The sequence below is a fragment of the Anabrus simplex genome, chromosome 9 (genome assembly GCF_040414725.1).
Source record: "Anabrus simplex isolate iqAnaSimp1 chromosome 9, ASM4041472v1, whole genome shotgun sequence".
Classification (NCBI taxonomy): domain Eukaryota; kingdom Metazoa; phylum Arthropoda; class Insecta; order Orthoptera; family Tettigoniidae; genus Anabrus; species Anabrus simplex.
Window position 1 is genome coordinate 94,124,783 of NC_090273.1, and position 25,158 is coordinate 94,149,940.

The 25,158-nt window shown below is 38.6% G+C and overlaps 1 protein-coding gene across 1 annotated transcript in view; it reads left to right on the forward strand.

The window, feature by feature from the left end:
- LOC136880881 (HMG box-containing protein 1) overlaps window positions 1–25,158 on the forward strand; it is a 70,060-nt gene that overhangs the window by 42,050 nt on the left and 2,852 nt on the right. Inside the window, exon 6 of the mRNA XM_067153415.2 lies at window positions 8,643–8,864. Within this exon, the coding sequence (XP_067009516.2) occupies window positions 8,643–8,864 (222 nt within the window). The remainder of the gene's footprint in view (window positions 1–8,642; window positions 8,865–25,158) is intronic.

Here is a 25,158-nt window from a genome sequence, read left to right on the forward strand (position 1 = left end):
AACAAGACCCCTAAGTATTATTGCAACAACAACGTAAGAGAGAATGCCTGGAAGGAATTAAGTATGGGAATGAAAAATCAAACAGGTTAGAATATTCAATTTTGTGGTAGATTAAACCTATATGGTACTTAGTTTATTTTGCAATTATTGTTGACCTTATTACAGTATTATGTTGGAGTCCATATACAGTACGGTACATCAGTAAAATAACTGACGTTGTTGGAAAGAACAATCTTTAAGTGTTTATTATACAGTATTTACCGTGAACAATTTTATAAGTGGCATTCCCTGCATTTGTCGTACATGTGTTCCTAACGAACAGTAATGCATAAGAAGCTGCTCTGTTGTGGACAAATACATTTTACGGTTTTTAATTAATGTTGAGGGCACGTCGATTAACGACTTCACCCTGTCGTGGCACGCAGCTTACTGCATTAAAGTTTTATCAAACCATCCATTGCGTGCTTTATGTTTTCCGCATAAAATCCCGTTCGATTCTATTCCGCTAGATGTCAACAGTGGAGTGGAAATTTCGACTGATGGATTTGATTCGTTTCCAAAAGGTGAGAGCGAGCATTTGGTGTTTATGTTGTCAAAGCATGACCTTACAATAAAGTTAAACTAATGTATTATTAAGGTCCACCTTTTCAATACAAAATATACAGAGTTTAAATTACATAAATGATTAGGGACTAGTTTTGACCTAATATTAGGTCATCATCAGCCTAAAGCAAAAGTAAAACATAAATACTGAAGAAATCAAACAATGTAAAGACACATAAGGTCTCGTACATGTAACTCTATTGTAATCACAGTACAATACAGATCTATCATAATGAAACTTATTTCATCTTATGGCCTTGGCAAGCCCGGACAGGCTCTGTGACACTAGAGACACACCGCAAGCGCGCAAACGGTCTAACTCAGGGTGCAACTTGCGCAGAGACTAGAGGGTTCTAACCATGAGCTGCTTTGAGCAGACATTTTCTACCTCCAGGGGTTCTAAAATCTGAACTGTTTAACCAGGAAATATATTTACAACAGAGCACTTTAAACGGAAAAATTATACATATATCTTAATGCAATCGATTAAGGGACCAAGAATATCACACTTCTTAGGCGGGAAAACTTCTTATGCGGTAACTTCTTAACCGAGTTTCACTGTATATGCCCTCAGTTAGCATGTTGAAATATTTTGACATGAAGGACATGTCAATCAACATTCTGTTTTACTGAACTGGAGAAACTCTGTTGGGCAACTTATAGTTTTAGAGGTGTTATGTGTTATCAGAAATATTTTACATGCCCTTGTCGTATGACGTGGAGTGCTAAATGGACTTTCCCTGTCCTTAGAAATTCTGAGTACCTGTGCTGGGTATGAACCTGCGATCTTGGGATCCTAAGGCTGACACTACTTGTTACCCAAAATAGAATAATACACGTGTTATATTAATAAAGCAAAGGTCCGACTCGTTGGCTGAATGGTCAGCATACTGGCCTTCGGTTCAGAGGGTCCCGGGTTCAATTCCCGGCCGGGTTGGGGATTTTAACCTTAATTGGTTAATTCCAATGGCACGGGGGCTTGGTGTATGTGTTGTCTTCATCATCATTTCATCCTCATCAAGACGCGTAGGTCATCTATGGGTGTCAAATAGAAAAACCTGCACCTGGCGAGCCGAACCCATCCTGGGATTTCCCGGCACTAAAAGCCATACGACATTTCATTTCAATAAAGCAAAACATAAACTAGAAGTACTAGAAAGAAGAATCATGAGTCAAATCTTAGGACCCATGAAAACAACAGAACAATGGAAAATACCACAGCAGAAAATATAACAGAAACAATTTCTAAAAAAAAGAGATTGCTATTTTTTGGACATATCTATAGAATGAATGATAACAGATTGACAAAATATATATTGAGGTACCTTCGAGAGAAAAAGTCAACAACAAGCTGAATACAAGAGGCCAAGAAAGATTTAGAAAGAAATAAAATAAGAGAAGACGAAACTATAGAAAGAAAGGGTTTTAAAAAGAAAGTTTTAAGAATGGAAGGATTCCAAGGAAGAATGAAAGGGAGACCCGGTCCAAAATAATCTTAGAAGAGAAGAATATACGATAGTGCAATGTTGAAGAAATACTGGAAAGAATGGAAGAGGAAACAAGGAAGAAAAACGCTTTATTGCACTTACTATACTTCGCAGGGCTTTACTTCTAAATTGACATTTCGTAGAACAAAGTATCGCCTTACCCCTATAGTTACTGCCACGAAAACAGCTGATGCAATATGACCTTGGCAAACAGCCCTCGTAAAATGTAATACTGTACTCAGGAAAGCTAATGAATCGGGGTTGAAAACAAATTCAAAAAAACTACACTTACCAACAGCTTCTGACACTAAATAGAGAATAAGAGAATGAGGAAACAACACATCACTCACCGCTAATGTCTGGCACAGAAAGGAGGTTATGGCCTACAAAGGGAACACTCCACTCATCTGAGTCACTTCCTTGCCACTTGTCTTTCCCTAACTACACTGAGACATGCTAAACACGCACGAACTTAAGTGCACTAATCAATACATGGATGTAAATAAAACTACCGCTATTTTTATACTCTGAACTACTAAACCTTTATTGTACTAACTTATGCTATGCTAAACTGTAAACTATGCTATACTGTTGTATATTGAAGAGATAACGACTAATATGAAAAACACTCATTACTGAAGAAAAAAATGCAAAAGATCATGAACTGTAGCGAATACCATACACGCTGAGCGAGATGGGTTAACCATGTGGTGACTGTATATACAGCCAAAATTGGTTATACCACTTTTCGCGAGAGTTTAATCCTGATGTAAACAAATAGGCGGAGCAACTTGCCTTTGCACGTGGACATAGACGTAGCTGATTGGAGAAGCAACCGTCGCACTCATTCCACTGTATCCGAGCTCGAAGAAAAATAGTACGTAGCATTTATTTTATTTTAATTTATTACATTTAGAGAGTTTGGAAGAGTATGTAATCGAATTAAAATATGGTCGTCATATATACCGGTGTATATAGATAGATAGATAGATAAAGCCTTTATTTTCTGTGGCGAAGTTAGGGCTCTTGGCCCTTTCTTACACTTAACCACACACATATTGTTATTATTCCATACAATGACATCCTCTTTTTATAAAATAGTGATTAAATAACGAGATATGAAGGCATAAGGCGTGGTGTAATACAGGAAGTCTTCTCGTAGTGAGGGAAAGTCCCAAGCTGTACAGCGTGGAGATAAGGTGTTGCATCTTGCAGCAGCATCAGTGTCAATATTCATAGTGAGAGAAATGGAGCAAGAGGTAGGATCATCGCGTGTAGTGAAGCACAAAAAGGAAAACCGCTCAGAAGTGACTATAGGCAGTGCATTGTGAATGTGTTCAATAAACTAAGTGAACAGAATCTAGGTTTAGTCATTTATTCAGGAGTTCAGATCTTCGCACTGTTGTCGTATGTGATGCGCAGCCCTATACGTCCGAACACGAGACGTTGACGGGGTGAAGGCCGGTACTACACGCTCAGCGAATCACAACTCCTTATTTGACGGAGGCGTGGACATACCATGTTTACACCAGGATTACACTCTTGTGAAAAGACATATAGGACGTTTTTGTGGGGACTGAATAAAATATAAAGAGGGAAGTGCTAAAAAATGAAAACAATTTAGCTGTTTAATTTAAGGTTAGGTTTGAGCGTAAAAATAATTACGATGAAAACAAAGAACCAAGTGTTTACAATTATAATTAATGAATTAATACATTTTAAGAACACCAACATAGTAAAACATCAAGAAAAAAAAGTTCTTAGAAACGCGAATTATACACGTCGCAGCCATCTCTTACAATTATGTTTAAAGTTGTCACAGGAAAGTCCAACATCTGGGCGATTTGCACATGTTTCACGTGTGGTTTAGCATCCACTTTCTCAATAAACTTCAATTTTTCATCATGTATAAACTGTCTAACTTTTTTCTTCTCCACAACTGAATGTCCTGCAAACTACTATGCGTAAGTACAGTAGGCCTAGGCCTAATTTGTGTATATTGTTACACATTTCACTTATGAACGCAAAATTAAGCGCCAGCATGTCAGCTGTATACAGAAGTATAGTAGGCCTAATTTACATACGTTGTTACAAAAGTCACTCAGGTCTCTTTCAGGCGGCACTGCAGTAAAATGCGCAGGTGTGCGGTACCCACTTCCGCAGACTCTTAAACACACGGGGGGTCGAGTGGTGCAAAACTCCCCCATGCTTTCCGGCGGATCCTTTTCAACACACTTTTCATTGTGTGTAATAAATATAGACTATCATAGTCTTTGTTTACCTTCTACACTTAAGAAAATACAAAGAGAGTTCAAGCAGGCTGTGTCCTTCAAATTTTGTGACAGAAAGAGATAGGTACAATTTTGAGGATACTCTCTCTGTATGAAAATCCACATCCAATTCCCAGTCATTCGACCAGGTCAGGAATGGAATGAATAACAGATGAAATATTATATTAGAGAATGATACTGGAATGAAATATGACAGGAAAAACCAGAGTACCCGGAGAAAAACCTGTCCCACCTCCGCTTTGTCCAGCACAAATCTCACATGGAGTGACCGGGATTTGAACAACGGAACCCAGCGCTGAGAGGCCGGCACGCTGCCGCCCGTAGCCACGGAAGCTCACTCTCTCAATAATAGGTCTAAAATAATATTACACTTTCCCAAACACGAGAGCACTAGTATTTCCGACATTAAAATTATTAAGGTCTCAATGTCTATTTCGTGTTCCATGACAACTGCTGCAAATCACAAAGGAAACGAAAAAAACTTTTAAATTGAAAATGAGAAATACTGCGTCTCACCACTGACTGACCGCTCAAATCTTTCACCCGCCCGCCGTTATTCTCCGCTTCTGCATTATCTGAAAGATTCTGTTTGAACAATCAGTTCTTGGTTTAGGCCTAGGCGGACCGGCGGCTAAGCGCGGAAGCGGGTCGAACCCACACCATTTGAAAGAGTCCTTACGAACGTAAAATTAAGCACCAACACATGAGACTCAAAGAGAATAAGACTGGCTTGGAACTGACGCTCCCTGCAACTGTAGGCTGACATGCCACCGCGCTCTGGGAAAATTATGTTCTTTACCAAATCCTTACCCAGGCTAGTTGTCGCTGGCCTGTCGTGTGCAATGTGGCCAGGAACGCTAATTTAAATTTCTTATCTTGAGAGTTACGAACGTACTAAAGAGTGACGTAAATGTGCTATCCAGGTTTCTTTAGCATGCATTTAATAGGACACGTCCTGGGACTTGGGAGTTATGGCTTAATAACCAGGGAAACCCGCTCAAAAGGGATGTCTTAACCAGTTTCGACTGTAATAGAATTGGCAGCGTTTCGAGGTCGCACTTTGCCGATATAAGTCGGTATGAATGGCAGCTTGGGATTGGTTGGATGTCTATGTTTCAGCGTATAACCACCAGGAAATGCCAAAATTGGCCAAAACGTCGATTTAGAAGTAAAGCAGTGCAGAATTTAACTTCACACATTTTGCAGAAAAGATTTTTTTCCTTCAGTAGAGAAGCATTCTTCCCTGAACTCCTTAACACAATTTAATAATTTAATACTTTCAGTATGCTTTGTTTAGGTAGCCTTATGTTAGCTCTAGCACCGTTAAATGTAACTAAGAAGCCTTCAGAATTGTCTTTGTTGATATTTTAAAGAAAAGTGAGGGGAGAAAGATAATTTAGATGCTACCTGAAGTGGTCATGAGTCACAAGTGCTAAGACAGATAAGAAGATAAACTGTGATATTAAGATAAACACTTGTGGTATTTCCTTGTCTCTTTACAAGAGTGACATTCAAGTGGACGTGAATACCCATACTACAAGACTTACTGTAAAGCAAGTTATTCTAAAACTAGTGATGTAAATTCAGACGAGATGCACCAAACTCTACTATTCAGCTTTGAGGTCCGAGTTTCAATTTTTGTCACAATGCCACAAACACATCTACACAAGCAACATCGGACATCTCATTAAAGGTACAGTACATTTTTCCATGCAAAATATAACCAAAATATCACCAAAAAACTAAAATGACCGAAATATGACCAAAACAATTAAATGATAAAATATGCATTTATATGCCCTATAAAATAAGGCAAAATATGCAATATCCAATTCTTTGTTAATTCCAACAAATAGCCAAATTTGGTAGTCGAGCAAACAATGACATTTCTTTAATATCCGAACCGTAATCATCATCATCATCATCATCATCAGTTTCTAGTTAATGCCACCTTTCCTTCCATCTTCCTCTATCCAGCCACTTTTTGTCTCAGCTTATTTCTCTCCATTCTGTCTGAAAGCATTTCTATTTCCATCCTGACATCCTCATTTTTTACCCTGTCCTTTCTTGTCTCACCAGTCATTCTTCTTAAAAATTTCATCTCGCTGGCCTGGATTTTACTCTTATGTCTTTTTGTCAGTATCCAGATCTCTCCTGTGTATGTCAATATGAGGCAATAATACATCTTATACATCACTTCTTTATACTTACTTGGTACTTCCTTCTTCCTGTTCAAGTTCCTCTCATTGTGGTAAAATTCATTTCCCTATGGTATCATATTACTAATCTTCTTGTCCAGTCTCAGAAGATCGTTCCATCAAATTCAGATGGTAAACCATTCAGAACAATCATATTTGTATAACGAGGTGATTGAATGTGAATTCTTCAGAGGTAGACAAACATGTGATCGTGCTGAATGATTTACCACACTGAAGGAGTTAGCTTTTGATTTGGGAAACTACAGATACTCATTCTTGTTTCGCTGCTCATGGTGTAAGTTAAAAATCTGCTTTGATATTTTGCACACTCTTGACGAGGACTGTTTTGTGAAATATAACTTGAATCTCGTATTATAAATCATTTCCTCAGATACAAAAGCCTTTTGTACCACTCTAAGGTAAACTCTCCTTTGTTCTCCTGTGTACAAGGTTCTCCATTAGCAGCTAATACCAGTAGACTTAAAAAGTAACTGGACTTGTGAAGAAACTTTTATTACAACCTTCAGATTAATCCCAATGGGCAGTGATACACTTCTGTTGGGGTCCGTACCACTTTTTTAAACTCCTCCAATCGATCTTTGGTTGCTTCCTGCAGAGTGCACATTGCATTCATCTTCACCTCTCCGGCCGATGCATACCTCTGCCCCATAAGCAGGTTTTCGACTTTCAGAGATAGGTTGTAATCTGCTGGAAATACAGAGGATCAGGAGAGACAGATTATGCTCTGGGAGGAATCGCCCACCTGGAGACATCAGTGTGCTGGGGCATTGTCATGATGATTCCGTCTGCCACAAAGGAGATCTTTCACATTGCATTGCTTCACGAAGGTGCCGAAGAAGGGCACCCACCGTAGACTCCGTAGATACAGTTCAACCTTCAGGAAGGAATTCAAAATGTACCAGTTTCTGGATATCAAGAACACCTGCAGTCTGTCATAAATGCTGGGCCATACACTACACACCATGCAGGTAAGGTAGAGAAGTTGCCTGCATAATAAGGCAGAGTCAGCCTAAGTTTGGTTACTTTTTTAATCTGCTGGCATGGCACATGCAAACTAGGCATCTTAATGATTAAGTGTATCGTTCTGACCTTGGATGTAAATATTACCTTTCTAAAACACTCAGTCTCATATTAGTTCACAACAAGGGCACTACTGTTCTTGTCATTTGCTTTAAGGGTGAGATTGTCCTTCTGAGGTTCTTGTAAATTCACAAATTGTGCCTTTATGCTCTAGGACCGAGCGAGTTGCAATGTGGTTAGGGGCACAGAGCTGTGAGCTTGCATTCGGGAGATAGTGGGTTCAAACCCCACTGTCGGCAGCCCTGAAGACGGTTCTCTGTGGTTCCCATTTTCACACCAGTCAAATGCTGGGGCTGTACCATAATTAAGGCCACAGCTGCTTCCTTCCCACTCCAAGCCCTTTCCTACCCCATCGTCGCCATAAGACCTGTCTCTGTCAGTGCGACGTAAAGCAACATTTTTTTATTTGATTATTTAAATAATATTTAAAAAATAACAGAACATGTTTCATCTATCTTGTAGACATCATCGGCCGAAAAGTTTTAAGATTAAGCACAAAGAACATGGACAAAAACACCTTAAAAATAATTCGGTCTGCCAAATGCGTCAGTTAAAATGTTGAAGAATATGCTGGAATATTCTGCACAACACTTGAATACTGTTAAAAGTGAAAATTAAAATATTGTACACATGAGATAGTTCAATGAACCAAGATAGATGAAATATGTTCCATTATTTGTTAAATGTTATTTAAATAATTAAATAAAAAGTGTTTTAGTATTGTAAAGGTGGAACATTTGACCATACCTTTTAAGTATACGTACGACAATACGGTCTTTATAATGAAATTCATTTTATACAGTAAAGCAACTTGTTAGAAAAAATTGTTTTTATGCTCAAGGAGCATTTGTTCCATTTTGACATGCAGTTTCTATTACCTTTCATTTTATTTTGTAGTTATAATGAGAGGACATAAGATAGATGTGATGTTTCTCTAATGCATGCTGTTGTTTTTCTTCCAGGTTCAGCTTTCCACCAGAAGAAGTAACACTGCCTTCTCCCATGCCGTCCCCCTCAGCCACTGCTGCTCCTTCGCACACAGATTCCATTCTTTCCCCTCCATCATCGCCTTGTAAGAAGCCTCGTGATCCAGATCGACCGAAAAGGCCCATGAACGCCTTCATGTTATTTGCGAAACGTTACCGCCTCGAACTTATACAAATGCACCCTGGCAAAGATAATAGGTAGGCTACATTTTCTTTTAGACCTAAGCTAAAAACACAACAATAATTGAGCCGCTGAGAGCCAAAGTGGTCTAAGTCAATTTTTTCCCATTCTAAGAAATTAAAGGTTTCGCGTTTCATGTCATGTAAATTCAGGCTTTACAAGAATTCATGATTCATTTGATGAAATATGCAGACGATATATTAAAATTATATTTAATAAAGACATTTTAGTTATTTGTTTCTTAAATTGCTTCTTATCGTTCCTAAAATTTGGAGTACCACTTTTCCTGTCAGCAGTTTACTCATAGCGAAAGGTAAAGTGGTACAAATCAAGAGTTGTACCACTTCTGATAAATGTTTTGGTGAAGTTGAATAAAAGGAAAATGTATAGGTTGGGTTTTAACCTCTAATATGGTAATGTATTTATAGAATAATTGTTAACGAAACATAGCGTTGTACAGTAGATGTGAAACTGCACGTACAGCTTCCATTACAACTTTTTAGGTATAATAAAATATGTAAAGTATTGACAAGGCGGGAAAGTATTTTATAGAAATTCACAGCATCAGTTGATTGAAGAAAGTGTGGTGTACCGGAGGGATGTATGGGAGAAGGGTCATCATGTCTCTCTTCTTAGCCTTGGTGACAGGTCGCACAGCGTTGTTAAGAGGGATGAGTTGAACACCAGACAAAGGAGGATGGCCATGAACACGATGTGAAGGAGTAATGTCCAAAGTTCTGAAAGGGATTTCTTCATCCAAAGATTCCTTGTAGTGAATAAGATGAAATCAAAGCCATTGAACATGAAGCCAACTGAACTTTTCATTTTGCATGTTCATCTTTCTAAATGTTACACTTTCCTCTATTTCTTTTGTTGAGACAAAGTCATTCGGAGCCATTCTATAAACAGCAAAGGGTTGTTTTCTTCTTACCTTTTGAATGGTATTACACCAATCATCCGGAGTGAAAATTTGAGCAGTTCTTTATTTTCAGTCGCTAACTTCGTAATCCCTATCGTTTGGAAGAAAGGAGTGTCCTGATAGCATGAACTATGAGCGAATTTCCCTTATAAAGACTATTTTTACTTTAATAACACCTGAATATTAAAAATATAAATAAAGAAAACAATACTGATACTTACTAGCACAGTTACAAGGACTTTTTCCTTTCAGAACCTAAATAACAATGATAATGAACACAGAACAACACAACCTTGTGGCCATGACGCTTGACTTATACCGCTATTCCTGTAAATGCACTCCACTCTGGCATGATGGGAAGAATGCATCTAGCGCTCTCAAGCGTCTCCCATGGGAGTTATCTTTATACCACTTCTTCACAACAAATTTTCATGCATTATAAGTGCACTGAGTGGTATAACTCAAAAACTGTCATTTCTTGACTTAGACCACTTTGGCTGTCAGCGGCTCAATTAAACTAATGTCATAATGGTCCACCTTTTCAATACTATAATACGCAATCTTTGAATTACATTTTTAAAATAAGAACTAGTTTCGGCCTTGGCTGGCCATCATCAGCCTGAATGTAATACAGTGGAACCTCGATTATCCGTTCCCGGAAAATACGTTTTCCCGGAACATGCGTTCAAATTACGTGGTCTCGCGAGCATCGTAATTAAATCATGTTGTAAAAGTCCCGCATTATCCGTTCCTCGAAGAAACGATTTCCCGGATCAACCGTCCAGAAATTCCAGCCCCATCAACGCTAAATCCTCGATCAATCGTTTTTTAATAAACTGTATCTCACAAAAGGACGGCTATGGCATATTTATGGATCTTGGCGTTAACGCCCCGTCACTGCAATAATTAAAGCAAGTACTGTACCGGTACTGGAAAAGCGATCGGCGGTGAACTTGCATAAGGGACCATCTTAGCATCGCATTCGGGTGGTATTGTTTAGAGAATCTCGGAAAATCATAAAGCAGAGAGTAGCGACAACAATTGCAAGGAGACACGGCGCATTTCGACAGCTCTGCTTGAAGACGGAACGAGTTTCGTCAAATGTTCGCACTTATAAAACGTCCACATTATGTCCAGGGTTAGATGTTTATATTTTTACATTTTTCGATCGTACTGCCGAAGAGGTTTTTGGCACTTTGCTCAGGGCACTGCAGAGTAACTGGGCTTTCAGGCAGGAATCGAAACTGCTTCTTAACACAAATTCAGTATTTTTGATATTATCGTACATGATTATGTTAGCGAGACAAAAACACATGTTGCACCTAAATGTAATTTTTTAAAAAAAAGAAAGCCATGGGAGGTCTTGGAATTGCCTATTACCGGTACTGTTTAGGTCCTAATGTAAGACTGGGAATTTTACGTTTTCGTGTTAAAATACTAAAAACCGCAGTCGTTTTATTTGCGCACGTTACATTTTAAATGGTTGGTATAATTTCAAACTCGTACTGAAATGTGCAGCGAGCGCGCTTTCCAGATGACCTCAAGGTCACGAATAACCGTAATTTCTGAAGTTTTGATATTTCTTTTATCTTTCCAATTTGATTGGATTTGTGACGCGCAGAATTGAATATAATGCATTCAAGAACTTTTAAGAATCGATACTTACATTCGAAACCATATTTTTAAGTTCAACATAACCTTTAAAAGTCGACGTAGGCCTAATTTGCGCGGTACGAGATTTCCAGAAACTGACTACAAACAGTATACCGGAGACCAAATTACAATGAAAGATTAAGAAATGAACGGATTTCGCATTCATTTTGGGTGCTTTCGTATCTAATGTGCTTTATTTTATTAGATGAGAGAATTAAAAACTACTTGTGGTCGATTGTCGTTTGGCTTGGCGTTATTAGATTTTTCTAAGAGTTTGGCTAGCCTAACCAAAGTCGCTGAACTGAAAGAAGTTTTCACAGGAAACTGACGAAGATTCCCCTGTAAAACTAAATATAAAGTATCGAGATTTTGAACTCGCGTACCGGTAATTAATGCGGTTTCGTGGTCTAACATGCCCGCCTCTCATCCAGAGGCCCGGGTTCGATTGCGACCAGGTCAGACAATTTTACCTGGATATAAGTCTGGTTCCAGGTCCACTCAGCCTATGTGATTACCTTTAATTGTGGAGCTATCTAATGGTGAGATGGCGACCCCGATCTACAGAGCCAGGAATATCGGCCGAGAGGATTCGTCGCACTGACCATGCGTACCTCGTAATCTGGAGTCCTTCGGGCTGAGCAGCGGTCGCTTGGCAGGCAAAGTCCCACTGGGGCTGTAGTTTGGTTTGGTTTAAGAGTTTTGTAAGATTATAATTATACATATTTCATTTTTGTGATGTTTAGCCAAATTGTTGATGGTTTTCATTCATTCCCGGATTTCCCGTTTTCCCGTATTGTACGTTTTATTTTCATGGTCCCTCGAAAAACGGAGAATCGAGGTTTCACTGTACATCTAATAACTAAATCAAATGACAAAAACACAATTGACATTAAAAAGATCTGGGATGAACTGTGTGTAAAATCTATATATTAAAAAAATTATGAAAACTAAAGTCAGTCAGTCTGGCCATTCTATCCGGTTGATTTCCTTCATTTTTAACTGAAAGGTATTCATACACAGATTTTTCATCAGGTACTATAAATCACTTAACTTCCGCCTTCCTCAAATTATTTGAGTTTTTCAATTTTTTTATCTTTGAAGCAATCCTGTTTTTGGTTCTAATTGAGGTACGGAGCTCGTTTTCACCTACGAATACTCACTGGATCAAGCTCTTTCATTTCAAATCTTAACTATTCAAATTGGTTGATTCTGAGGAAAGTTATGAGTGCACATTCAATTTGACGTCTCCTTTCTTCAACATTTTTTTTAAATTGAAGCAGTCATATCTTTCGTTCTAATTGAGGTATGCAGTGTGTTTTGGTCTAAAAACACTCATTTGATCAAGCGCTTTCTTTTGAGGCAATAACTACTTAAATTGGTAGATTCTGAGAAAAGTTACGAGTACATTATTGTCTCCATGACGAAGATCTTTGAAGGACTTTTTAACAGTTCGGCGCTTAGTGTTGTTCCAAGGAACGTTTAATTCAATTTCTTTGTGTGATATATTTTCAAGTGTTTTGTTGACATAATATTACATTCTATTACCACAGCAGATCATGTACTTTATTTCATTAACTGGAAACTTTGTAAATACTGTACATCCGTGAGGATAATAATAGTAACGAACCAGCGGGAAACTGCTAGTATGCTCTAAAATTCTTAGATGTGTTAACATCATGTTAAAATGTCCCCATAGTGCTTGTTGTTAAAATCATGCTGAAATGCTGTTGGACAGTGTCAGAACAGCACACGAAGATATGGTTAAAACTGGCATGTTCTTATATCGCCTGCAAGTTATAAATCTCATTCCGTATTGACGGTTATCACTTCACAAAAGAAAATATTTTAAAGGAGGATTTTTAAATATTTTCCTTTGTAAACTTATATCACTTGACTAAGCTAAAATCTCATAGTTAAATATGTTCCTTAGCCTGGCTTGTTGGCTGATTGGTCAACGCTGTAGAGGGTTGTAGTTTCAATTCCCAGCTGGACGAGGGATTTAAGCTGCATCTGGTTAAATCCTCTGACGTGGTGATTGTCTTGTTTGAATTATGATACACCACTTCATTATCACACAACTTGCCACACTATCAGTTACCATAGAAATACATAATAGTGCCATATTTCCTTGCATAATCATTTTATGATTCCTTTTCAAAAGAACGGGATGCAGTGATTATGCAAAGAAGAATTTGAGAAAAAATGTAAATGCACAACATTCGAAAAACATGTACAGGGAAACCTTATTAGTGTGTTTCTCATTAGGACATTTTCTCACTTAGTACATCATAAATTCAAAGTTCTCATTCCTATTATGTTAAATTTATATAAAAATACCTTAGCATGATCACATTTTTCCCAGCCTGGAAATGTTCTTTGCCATCCCTTGTGTATGAAATGTGATTCCCAACACAGATAAGAGCCCTTGTCGTAGGAGGCAGATCGGGGAAAGTTGAGTGTTAACAGGAAAAGGCCATGAATTTCTGAACTTCACAGGTAAATTGCACCTTTGGGGACCAAGCTGTTAGCCTCAGGGAAGTTCTGTTTTGCCTGCTGGTTTGCAGCGAGGTTGCTCAATATCCCGTGAGCCAGTTTGTGCTTGTATTTTGCATTTCAATCAGAAGTAAGAAATTTATTCTGTGTTGAGTTGTACAGTGAAGAGTAGTGAAGATTTGCTGTGTGATAATCTGCCTAGAGATTAGGAACATAATTATGATAAGTTCACCAGTGTGGTACATATATTTTGTCTTGTGAGAGCCTAGTTTTAGATACAGAAGTTGTGAAATTGCTTACTAATGTAGTTAGAATTAAAATTCTTCAGGAAGTGTACAGGCATTCGCATTTTAAGTGTGCGCATTTGGCGCGAATGTTAAAACTGGCACCTTCGACTCAAATTGGGCTGAACCAACGCCAGGTATTGTCGAATTGTTGTCGCATTCAAGAAGGTGGCCGAAGTCATTCTCTCGCATGTGAAGAGCTATTCATATTCAGAGAATATGACCAGAAAAAAATGTTTAAAAATCCACTGGTCCGAAACATAAGGCTTCAGCTAACATTTCAACATTACACATTTGTTTTAGAAAGTGAGTGACCTGCATTAATGTGTTGGTACTTCTATTGGCCCCAATGCAAATGTTTTCATATTTGTTCTCTCATGTTTTTCTCCTCTTTTAATACTCTCCTCCCATCTTCAGAAATGGTAGAAACAGCTTTCACTGTACATACATGACGTTAAATGCACACATGTCAAAACAAAGTATTAAGTGGTTTTGTATCCTTGTTCATTCAATAGTACAATTTCTCTTCTAATACGTTCTCTTTCCTTGTCCCTTGCAGAATTTCTTAACGGGTTTTACTGTATTATTATTTAACTAATTACCCCACAAAACTATTTATAGGAATACCAGAAACCATAAGTCATTATCATATCTCAACAATAAAATCATTTAGAAAAAGTTGTTTATCTTGAACCACGTTCTTCAGAGTTTGTAATCTTGCTGATCTGAAAGAAACTAAATAAGTGACTTACCAATTTGTACTGACAACTTCTTTTATATGGTATCGCTACAGCTGAAATTAAAGAAAGTACTGACTGACTAGATGCTGTTCTACCACTGCTGGTAAGAAAAAGACTGAAGCCACCAGGCCAGAAGATCAGTGTGCCATTCCAAGGGTTGAAAATCAGATACAGGAAAATCAGTTTGGTTTCAGAAGTGGAAGGTCAACAATAGAGCCCATTTTCATTATGAGAAAACTAACGGAAAAGCAATGAGAGTATGGGAATGATATGGTGATTAAAAAGAAGTGAAATGGCATATGGCTTTTAGTGCCGGGAGTTTCCGAAAACAAGTTTGGCTCGCCAGATGCAGGTCTTTTTTTATTTGATGCCTGTAGGTGACCTGCGCGTTGTGATGAGGGTGAAATGATGATGCTACGACACGTACACCCAGCCCCTGTGCCAGTAAAATTACCGTATTTACTTGTGTATTAGACCCCTTTTTTCCCCACTTTTACAGCCAAAAATAGTAACGGGGGGTCCAATATGCGATAACCTCAAAATTTTGTGCAGCGAACACACAACTTCTAAGATATAAAGAGCTATAAATTGTACTTGTAAACATTCTATACTATTATTTAACAAACTTAGAATGTGTTGAAGTTATACTGGCTATTTTCATCGGAAGGCAGAATTTCTAAACGTAAAGACTATAAATGGTGAACACGGCTTTTAGGCCTACGCTACACATAAAAGTCCGTTTTAGTTACTCATATCATGTCTTTCATTACATCTCATTAATTCCTCTGGTGAGATTGGCGTCAGGAAGGGCATACAGTCGTAAAAACTCGCTATGAAAATTCGTCTCACTTCATACTCAACCCCGTAGAAAAAAGGGATAAGGGTATCGTGTTATCATATAATTAAATATTGATACAAAAGAACTCAGTGGCCAGTCATTTGTCTCTTTCAGTTCAGCAGTAGGCCTACCATACAGTAAACCTGATCACTGCTTCCATTTGAATTATCATCTTGTGCCACCAACTTCCCTGCCCTGCTCCCGGCGTGTCGGCAATTCAAGTGACGTTATCTTCACTGCCATCTCGCCAGTCACGTCAGCCATGCTTCATTCTCTTTGAGCCATGCACTGCAATCGAGAGCATACGAGGTCCCATCTTTTTTAACCTTTTAAAAATAATTTTGTTCCCGTCTGTAAACAGTGTGAATCTATTCCCAAATGTTTTTCTGAAGATGGTCTCTGATATTCCCTGTTGGTGTATATGTAGCAGAAGCCACTCCTTCCGAATAAAGCCGTACTGTAGAAGGCATGCCAAACCATCAGCTGATAACTAGCATATGTTACGAGTTGTACTTCCGAATGTAATACATAGTAACTGGAAACATTCTTTTGATAACTGCGGTTGTTGAAACACAGATCCTTATTTTTAAGCACATTTCATGCTTGTTCTCTACATTTATCACATCCGGATTTACATAAACAGCTGCCCATGAGGTAAGACAGACCACATTGTTTAGGTTAGGTATATTATTGCCCTGATTGTGCTGAAAGTTCCTTGACGGAAAGAATAAAATAAATAACAGGAAAATATACCGCATTTATGGATATCTACAGGTGTGGCGGTAATGCGTTTTATTATCATAATGTTTAATTTCGTACGTTCGTTGTCTCCTTTTTTATTAACGCATATCCTAGGCCAAAATCGTTTAAAGTACGTAGGGACATAAAATTATTATTATTATTATTATTAGGTACGTTGGCAGGTAAAACAATCGTTTTAATTGGATAGCTTTTATCACATTTTAAACTTACTTCTCTCCAAATATATACCTATATTGGCCCAAGTTACGAGATATTAAAGACCACTTTGTTAATGATCTCGCCTGCTGTATAAATAGCAACAACCGCGAATATTTCTCAACTAAAGTAAACTCGTTTCCTCATCCCGAGGTGGTACAGCTCTTTTTAGAAACACCCCCAGTGAAGGGGAGTTACATGTACCGCTTTTACCGCATATCAACCTTCCTGTCATTCATAAATCTCTGGCAGTACGGTACCGGGAATCGAAATCAGACTCCCGAGAACAGTAACTAATTGTGCTAACCATTACGCTGGTGGACATTATTAACAAATCACAGACATATAGCATGATTGATGCATGTTTGCAATGCGCGGGTTGGACATGAAGCTAGGTCTATTCACCTAATTGGCGACGTCATCAGAGCTGCAGTAGACCTAAGCTACGGAGGCGGACATTTCTTAACTACGAAACACAGGTGTACTGTATGGGTTCGACGTGTTTTCATTGCCGTAGGTCGTACGAACAAAACTATTCACAAATTTGTGCTATGTCATCAGAGCTGCAATAAGGTTTGTACCCTCTTATATGCAAGATTTTTTTTTTCATTTTCTTCGTCTCGAAAAACCAGGGGGTGTCTAATACACAAATAAATACGGTGACCAATTAATGTTAAAATTCCCGACCCTGCCGGGAATTGAACCCGGGACCCCTGTGACCAAAGGCCAGCATGCTAACGATTAAGCCATGGAGCTTAACGATATGGTGGTGACATTCATTGACATTGAAAAGGCATATGACAGTGTCACCAGGACTGAAGTTTGGGACAGTCTGGTACAAAAAGGATTTGGACAGGGATTAATAAAAATGATCATGGCAATGTACAGAGAATGTTGTAGTTGTGTGCAAACACAAGTTGGTTCAAAATCACTAGTGGGCTGAGACAGGGAAGTGTTCTATCGCCAATCCTGTTTACAGTAGTAATGGATGACATCATGAGAACAGCAAAAGCAGCATATGGAAGAAGAGAAATGAACATGTTATTTGCAGATGATATTGTGATTTGGGGAGAAGAGGACATGAATGTTCAAGAACAGTCGGATGTAGTGAATGGGAAGATCGAAGAATGTGGATTGAAAATAAGTATAGAAAAGAGTAAAACTCTTCTTATGACTAGAGTGGAGAAAGAAGGGTGAGGTCAGATTAGACTTGCAGATAAGCCCCTGGAAGTAGTGGAGACGTTCAAATACTTCAAATACCTGGAGAGTGAATTAATGGAGAATGCTCGACTGGATGCTGAAATTAGTAAGAGGATTCAAGCTGGAAGCTGTTTCTATCATTAGTATAAGAAATATGTTATAGGACGAAGATGTGCCAATGGAAGCGAAGGAAACTATGTACAAGATGAATTACGTACCCATAACAACTTACGGAACAGAAACTTGGACAACGACAAAAAAGGATGAGAGTCTAATACAGGCAGCCGAAATGAAGTTCTTGAAGAGTATGATACAGAAGAGTAGAAGAAACAAAATAAGGAATGAAAAAGTCCGGGGAGAAGTTGGAGTGGAAAAACTGAATGATAAAATAGAGATGAGTCAATTAAGATGGTTTGGGCACATAAAGCAAATGAGTGATGAAACAATGCCAGAAAAGGTGATGGAAATGCAAATGCAAGGAAAGAGAGGCCGTGAACGACCATGGTTGAGATGGAAGGACACAGTCCAATGCAGTATTAAAGGAAGAAACCTGGACTAGGACACAGTGTTGGAAGAGGAGTGGTGGAAAGACCGAAGAGAGTGGAGAGGAACCATATTTGCCCCTACCCGGCTATAGCTGGATAATGTGAAGTGGTGATGATGATGACAGTGGAATATTTCATAGTGGAACTTACCATATTCAGTTGTAGGGACCTGAAAAATCTACGTCACATCCGCTTTACTCGCTGCAATTCCATTCCGCTAAGGCATTTTGCATCCCTTCATTTGCACCATCTCGTAGGTCACACTGCAACCATCCTTGTGCACATGCTGAACATAATAATTTTTTGCAGAAAATGTATAGTTTTTAGGGCCTGTAAATACATGCCTGTTCGGGTTTGAATTTTTAAAGTTATCTTTCAATTTCCACCAGTCTCAAACTTTCTTGCTAACTGAAAACTCATGCTCTGCAGCTCTATTCTCATGTTGTCCTGTGTATTGTATCACTGTCAGCTTGAATCCTGCTGTGTAATCTTTGTACTTTACCGTAATATGAAAGCGTATCACTAAACTCTCACATAAAAAATCACATGTTCACTGACTGACTAGATACTGTTCCACCACCGCTGGTAAGAGAAAGACTGAAGCCACCAGGCTGGAGGATCAGTGTGCCATTCCGAGAATCGCCAGTGCTGCACAGCCCTTTCACCAAGGTCACACTTGGTGGTAGCACCAACTCACCTTATGATTGCTGATTACACACCATCCTTTCCCAGTGACTTGTGTTTCTAGAAATTGTACTTTAAAATATCACGTGGGAACTTCAAAACCATTTTAAGCCAGCGTTTAGTGGGATAGGATCCAAATAGAGTACAATATAATGTTAATTTAATTCTAATACAATGTAGCTCTGATAGAATTCTGATTATAAGTAGAAATTATAAATACCGTAAGCAATTTCATACGGTATTCTGGACTGTACATAAAAAATGTTTATTGCATAAAAATTTCATTACTACATTTTTTAATACACTATTTAACAAAACTGTGTTTTCCTTGTAATGTAGGTAACTTTCATATTTGTATGAAAACACAGCAACTTAAGTAGAAAAATGGGCAATTCCCTTCTGGCATAAAAACAAAGCCTACTATATTGCCTTGTGACTGCTAAAGTAGCTGTAACTGTATACTGTACTCTATTATTATTATTATTATTATTATTATTATTATTATTATTATTATTATTATTATTATTATTATTATTACCTACCACTTGAGTCGTTCCACAGTCACTTTCTCTTTGGTTCTTGCAACGTGCCCAGTACTTTTTCTTTCATTCTGATTTTCTCAATTCTTCTGTAGTCTCTATAGCCCTTCTATGTGTTATTCTGAAAATTTGTAAGAAGGGTGTTAATTTTATTTTTGTTCTCTGCATCTGCTATCTCGAGTAGTCCAACTCCTTTGAGATCTTGCTGAATTTCATGGATCCTGTGTCCTCATGCCTTCTTTCCAAGATTTCTCATCACTCGTCATCTAAAAACCCTGTTTCCTGGCGTTCACAAGATGTGAATGAAATACAAAATTCTTTTCATCTCCATTGTGCTGGTGATAGATCAATCTCTTGATAGACAGTTTCGTTGGGAAGGAATCTCCATATTCTTCAATGACCTGCTATTATTTTATATATTCATGTTTAGGACAGTTAAGGTCTCTCTCGATGACTCACATTCATTTCTAACTAATAGAGCAAACACACACTCATTCCAAGGGTTCTAACTACCTCTCACCAAAGAAAGAAGAATGAAAAATCAAACTACTGCAAAACTAATAGAAATCCAAAGGAATAAGTAAGGCTACGTTTACAGATATTTACAAAGATAGAAAGCAATTGAATTCTTAAAGAATACTCATGTGACTGGTGTGAACTGGATTGTGGCTGATGACCTAGCACGTGGTCACATCACCTTCCATCGAACGAAGTCTCGCCCATGTCCGATGCCTTACATGTTTAGTGACTCATGGAGGCGTTGACGATGTACAGGAACTTGCAGTATTCTTCGTGGAGCTGGATAACCATCTTGCCGTAAACTCGAACTCAGGACCTTTCTTCTTTCAAGTTCTTGTAGAAAGCTGAAACTAAAAGTCTTAGAAATAGCCCAGGATTCACTCTCGATGCTTTATAATTTGGCTGAAGACACTTATCTTAGGACAACCCTAAATTAATCGTAGTGAAGTTTTTCGAGTGTCTGAATTGCTGTTTATATAGTCCTCGATGCCTTCTCCAATGTAAAGTCTTCCGATGAAGCAAACGACGTCCAGTCTCTTCGGTTGCTGCAGTCAGAGTAATGCTCAAATTTAGCGTTCAGAAGTATAAAACCCTCTACCAAATTTTCCTCTGGAATTACCATTAATTTCCTGTCGTAAGACATAGGTGTGTCTCTTAATTACATCTAATTGGTGGATTTGTTGAATTCCAGTGAAGGTTGTCACTTTTATTGGCTGCTCCAGTTTTACGTCACTTGACTTTCCATTTATTGATCGATTGAGATCTGCCTGCTCGCCGTGTCACGTGGTACGCACACATGTGTCTGAAGGCCACATAACAGGAATTCCAGCCTGCTCCCTCGTGCTCTCTGTAGGTCGGGAAAACCGGTTCGCGAAGTGACTAGCTCGTACTGGCACGAAATACGGAATCTCACCCTCTTGCCGATTAAAATAATGTCCCAACACACTGATGAAATAAATCATTTTCTTTCTAATAAAATATTACCACTTTTGAAGGGGACAGTAGGGTGGCCAGTTCCTTTCCGCTCCTCCATTCCCTTACCCCCCACCAACAGTACGTGGCAACCCATCCAACTCCTGACCACGCCCAATGTTGCTTAACTTCGGAGATCTCACGGGATCCGGTGTTTCAACACGGCTACGACCGTTGGCTTCATCATAGGTGGAAACATGTTTATTGTGGTAGTGTCATCGAACGGTTGAAGAATTTACGCTTAAAATGGCATGACAAATTAAACACTGAGCTTTCCCTTCGGTAGTGAGAACAAAATAGAATCCACCCACGAAGGATTAAACGACATTTTTAACGAAGGTGAAACCAACTGCTCCACTGTCTGTTCTATCGAATAGATTCTACTGAGAATGGCACTCACAGAGAGAGAATGAGAATGAATGTACTGTCTCTTACGTGCACATGCACCGACCACTACTTGGGGTAGGTGGGAAAGGAGGGGAACAGTGCTGCTGGGTGCAGCGCTGGTGCGCCCCAGCACTAAGTGCTCAAGTTGGAAAGGCCTGGCTTAGATAAGCGTCTATGTCTAAGTCTTTTTACAGACTACCAAAATGTCTGACATGACTTTACGTAATTTAATTCAATGGTATCTTCTATATGATAGAGTTTTCTTAATACAGTAGAACCTCGATAATTCAAAAATGGTTAATTCAAAATCTTGCCTGATTCAAAGCAGCTCTCATTCCCAGAAACATGAGGCACAGTTTTGCATGTTATTTAAATCGCTTAATTCTAAATACGGATAATTCGTAATTCGAAGAACAATGTCGGTCTCTTTACCGAAATTCAGACTTTTAATTCAAAACTGCCTTTGCATTTTGAAAAAATAGTATTTTACAGAGTAATTTAAATTCAAAATTTCTCCGCGTCATGAAAGAATGCGTCTTCCGGAGCGTGCAGGGGTAACTTTGTGCACTTTCACCCACTTCAGCGAGTCTACAGTGTGCTTCATATCTGCTAAGTTCAAGCGGAATCGTAATTATTTTGTATTTGGTGTTTTAAGGAATGCCACAATATCACATAGCAGGCAGTGTGCGGAGAGGTAGTAGAATCTGTGAACACTGGCGATGCTGACAGTTGGCGAAAAAGCTTGGCTTATAGCCTATAATCAATTTGTACATACCAAACAATATTGTCAATACCGATGAAACTGCATTGTTTTTTTGTTTTATTTTTTTAAATGCTGAGGCCAAACCGTCTTATGGTTTTAAAGGAGAGAATTGCCAGCTGAGAAATGTACTGTGTTGCTATGCAGTGCACACAGAAGCAAGAGACTTCCTTTCCCTGTCATAGGAAAGGTCGAAAAGCCACGATGTTTTAAGGGCGTCGGGCACTTTCCATGCTCAAGTACAAGAAATCTAAAAATGCAAACAATACAGTAATCTAAAAGATAAGGCATTTGTACAGGGGAGCCAGTATAATTTTTCCTCATCTTTGAATCATGTTTTTCTTCCTTTCGTTGCGTGAGGTTATGTATGCCATTGTTCTATCCAAGTGCATTATTTGAATAATGTAAATGCACCTTGTTGGATACATTTCTGAAATAGTGTTTCCATGGCATTTGAAAAGTTTAAACTGAGAATCAAGGTGATTGCATGCATTAATGGGTCTTAAAAGTGCCATGGCAGGAAATCGTACAAGTATAATCACTGTACTGTTGTAATGTGGACGGAAGCGAGAGACTTTCTTCCCTCGTCATAGAAAAGTTCGATAAGCCGCAATGTTTTAAGGGCATCGGGTATTTTCCTTGCAAGCACAAGGCATCTAAAATGCATACAATACAGTAATCCAATGAATAAAGAAGCACTTGCACAGGGGAGCCAGTATAGATTTCTCCTCGTCTTTGAATCATGTTTTCTTTCTTTTGATTTCATTGCGTGAGGTTATGTTTGCCGGTGAGTTATCCAAGTACATTATTTGAATACTGTAAATGCACCTTGTTGGATACATTTTGGAAATAGTTTTTTACTATGGCATTTGAGAGGTTTAAACTGCGAATCAAGGCTAATTACATGCAGTAACATGTTGGTGGTTAATTCGAAATCACGTCATTCGAAGTCTGATTTTTGCATCCCAACGACTTCGAATTAACGAGGTTTTACTGTATGTGCTTCCTAACAAAACCTTTATCATACAAGTCAGGTCTGTTCAATGGCTTCTTCCTTACCTTTTTTCTACCTTTCTGGATAGATTCAATTACTCTGTTGAATATATTCTCGGTTTTATATACTAAAATATATATGTATTATATGTGTGGATGTATATTATTGGTATTCTTTCAATTTCTTCTGGTTAATTTGATGTTTAACATCCCAAATATCCTTTCTTTTCTTGAAATCGCATCCGCTGATTTTCTTGCCAGCCTTCTAAAATCAATTCTCTCTTCTTCCAAGTGTTGGTGTTAACAATTTAAGATACATTTTGTCTCAGTCACAGCCACTGCCCGACTCGTTGGCTGAATGGTCAGCGTACTGGCCTTCGGTTCAGAGGGTCCCGGGTTCGATTCCCGGCCAGGTCGGGGATTTTAACCTTCATTGGTTAATTCCAATGGCCAGGGGGCTGGGTGTTTGTGCTGTCCCCAACATCCCTGCAACTCACACTCCACATATAACACTATCCTCCACCACAATTACACGCAGTTACCTACACATGGCAGATGCCGCCCACCCTCATCGGAGGGTCTGCCTTACAAGGGCTGCACTCAGCTAGAAATAGCCACACGAAATTAAAAAATTAGTCACAGCCACTATAATTCGAATTGCATCTGTATTGTATAACTTTGTATTTCCCTGACGGTTTAATGCGTACTATTTAATTTCATTTGCAGTAAATAGCAAACATCTTGAATCCATGTATTCGCAGTCAGGACAGTGGAACAGCAAGTACATACGTACTTTGCTAGCTGAGCATGAGGGATGATGCAGCAACAGATTATGTATGAATTCGGCTGCATTATCAATACCTTGAAAGAAGAGTTCTTGACTTGTTCTCATAACTAGTGTTCTCATAACTAGTACACTTTATGCTCACTAGAAGCATCATACAGTATTCTGGTGGAAGTCACAACTTGCTGAAATTGTAGCTTCTATTTTTAGTCCCACTGGGAATACAAAACAGAATAGGTTGATCATTTCAAGTATTTAGGATCTGTATTCTAATGCAGCTATGGGTAATCCAGTTAGCTCGCAGTTGCAATCAACATTATTCTGTAAGAAAGGTCAGCTCCTGCACAAAACTCTCGTTACACCCGTCTGTTTTCAGACCAACTTTGCTATATGGGAGTGAAAGCTGGGTGGACTCAGGATATTCATAAGTTATAAGTAACAGGCATGAAAGTAGCAAGAATGTTTGCTGATACTAACAGGTGGGAACAATGACAGGAGGATACTCAGAATGAGGAGATAAAGGCTAAGTTAGGAATGAACTCACTGGACGAAGCTGTATGCATAAATTAGCTTTGGTGTTGGGGTTATGTGAGGCGAATGGAAGAGGATAGGTTACCTAGGAGACTAATGGACCCGGATTATGGAGGGTAAGAGAAGTGGAGGGAGACCAAGATAATGATTGTTGTACAGTTTCTGATTATTTAAAGATGGGGTACGGAACTAAACAAAGCCACAGAGCTACACTCACTGGCAAAAAAGTGAAACCCTATGTATTTCAGACAAAATTGATTGTGATGACAATATGGCAGTGTATTACGTTAATTATCTCATATGAGAAGTTTCAGCGCAGTAACATTATTGATGTTGCCATTGACGCTTTCACAATCACAACACCAGTATTGCCATTTCCTACCTTTGGACAAGAATAATCACATCAGCTGTCTTAAGGTTTATTGCTGTGAGGTCTCGATCCGCATATTTTTGTGGATATTACGGCTTGTCTACAACAATTAGTCTTGCTTCTAAGTCAGGTCATAATGGCTC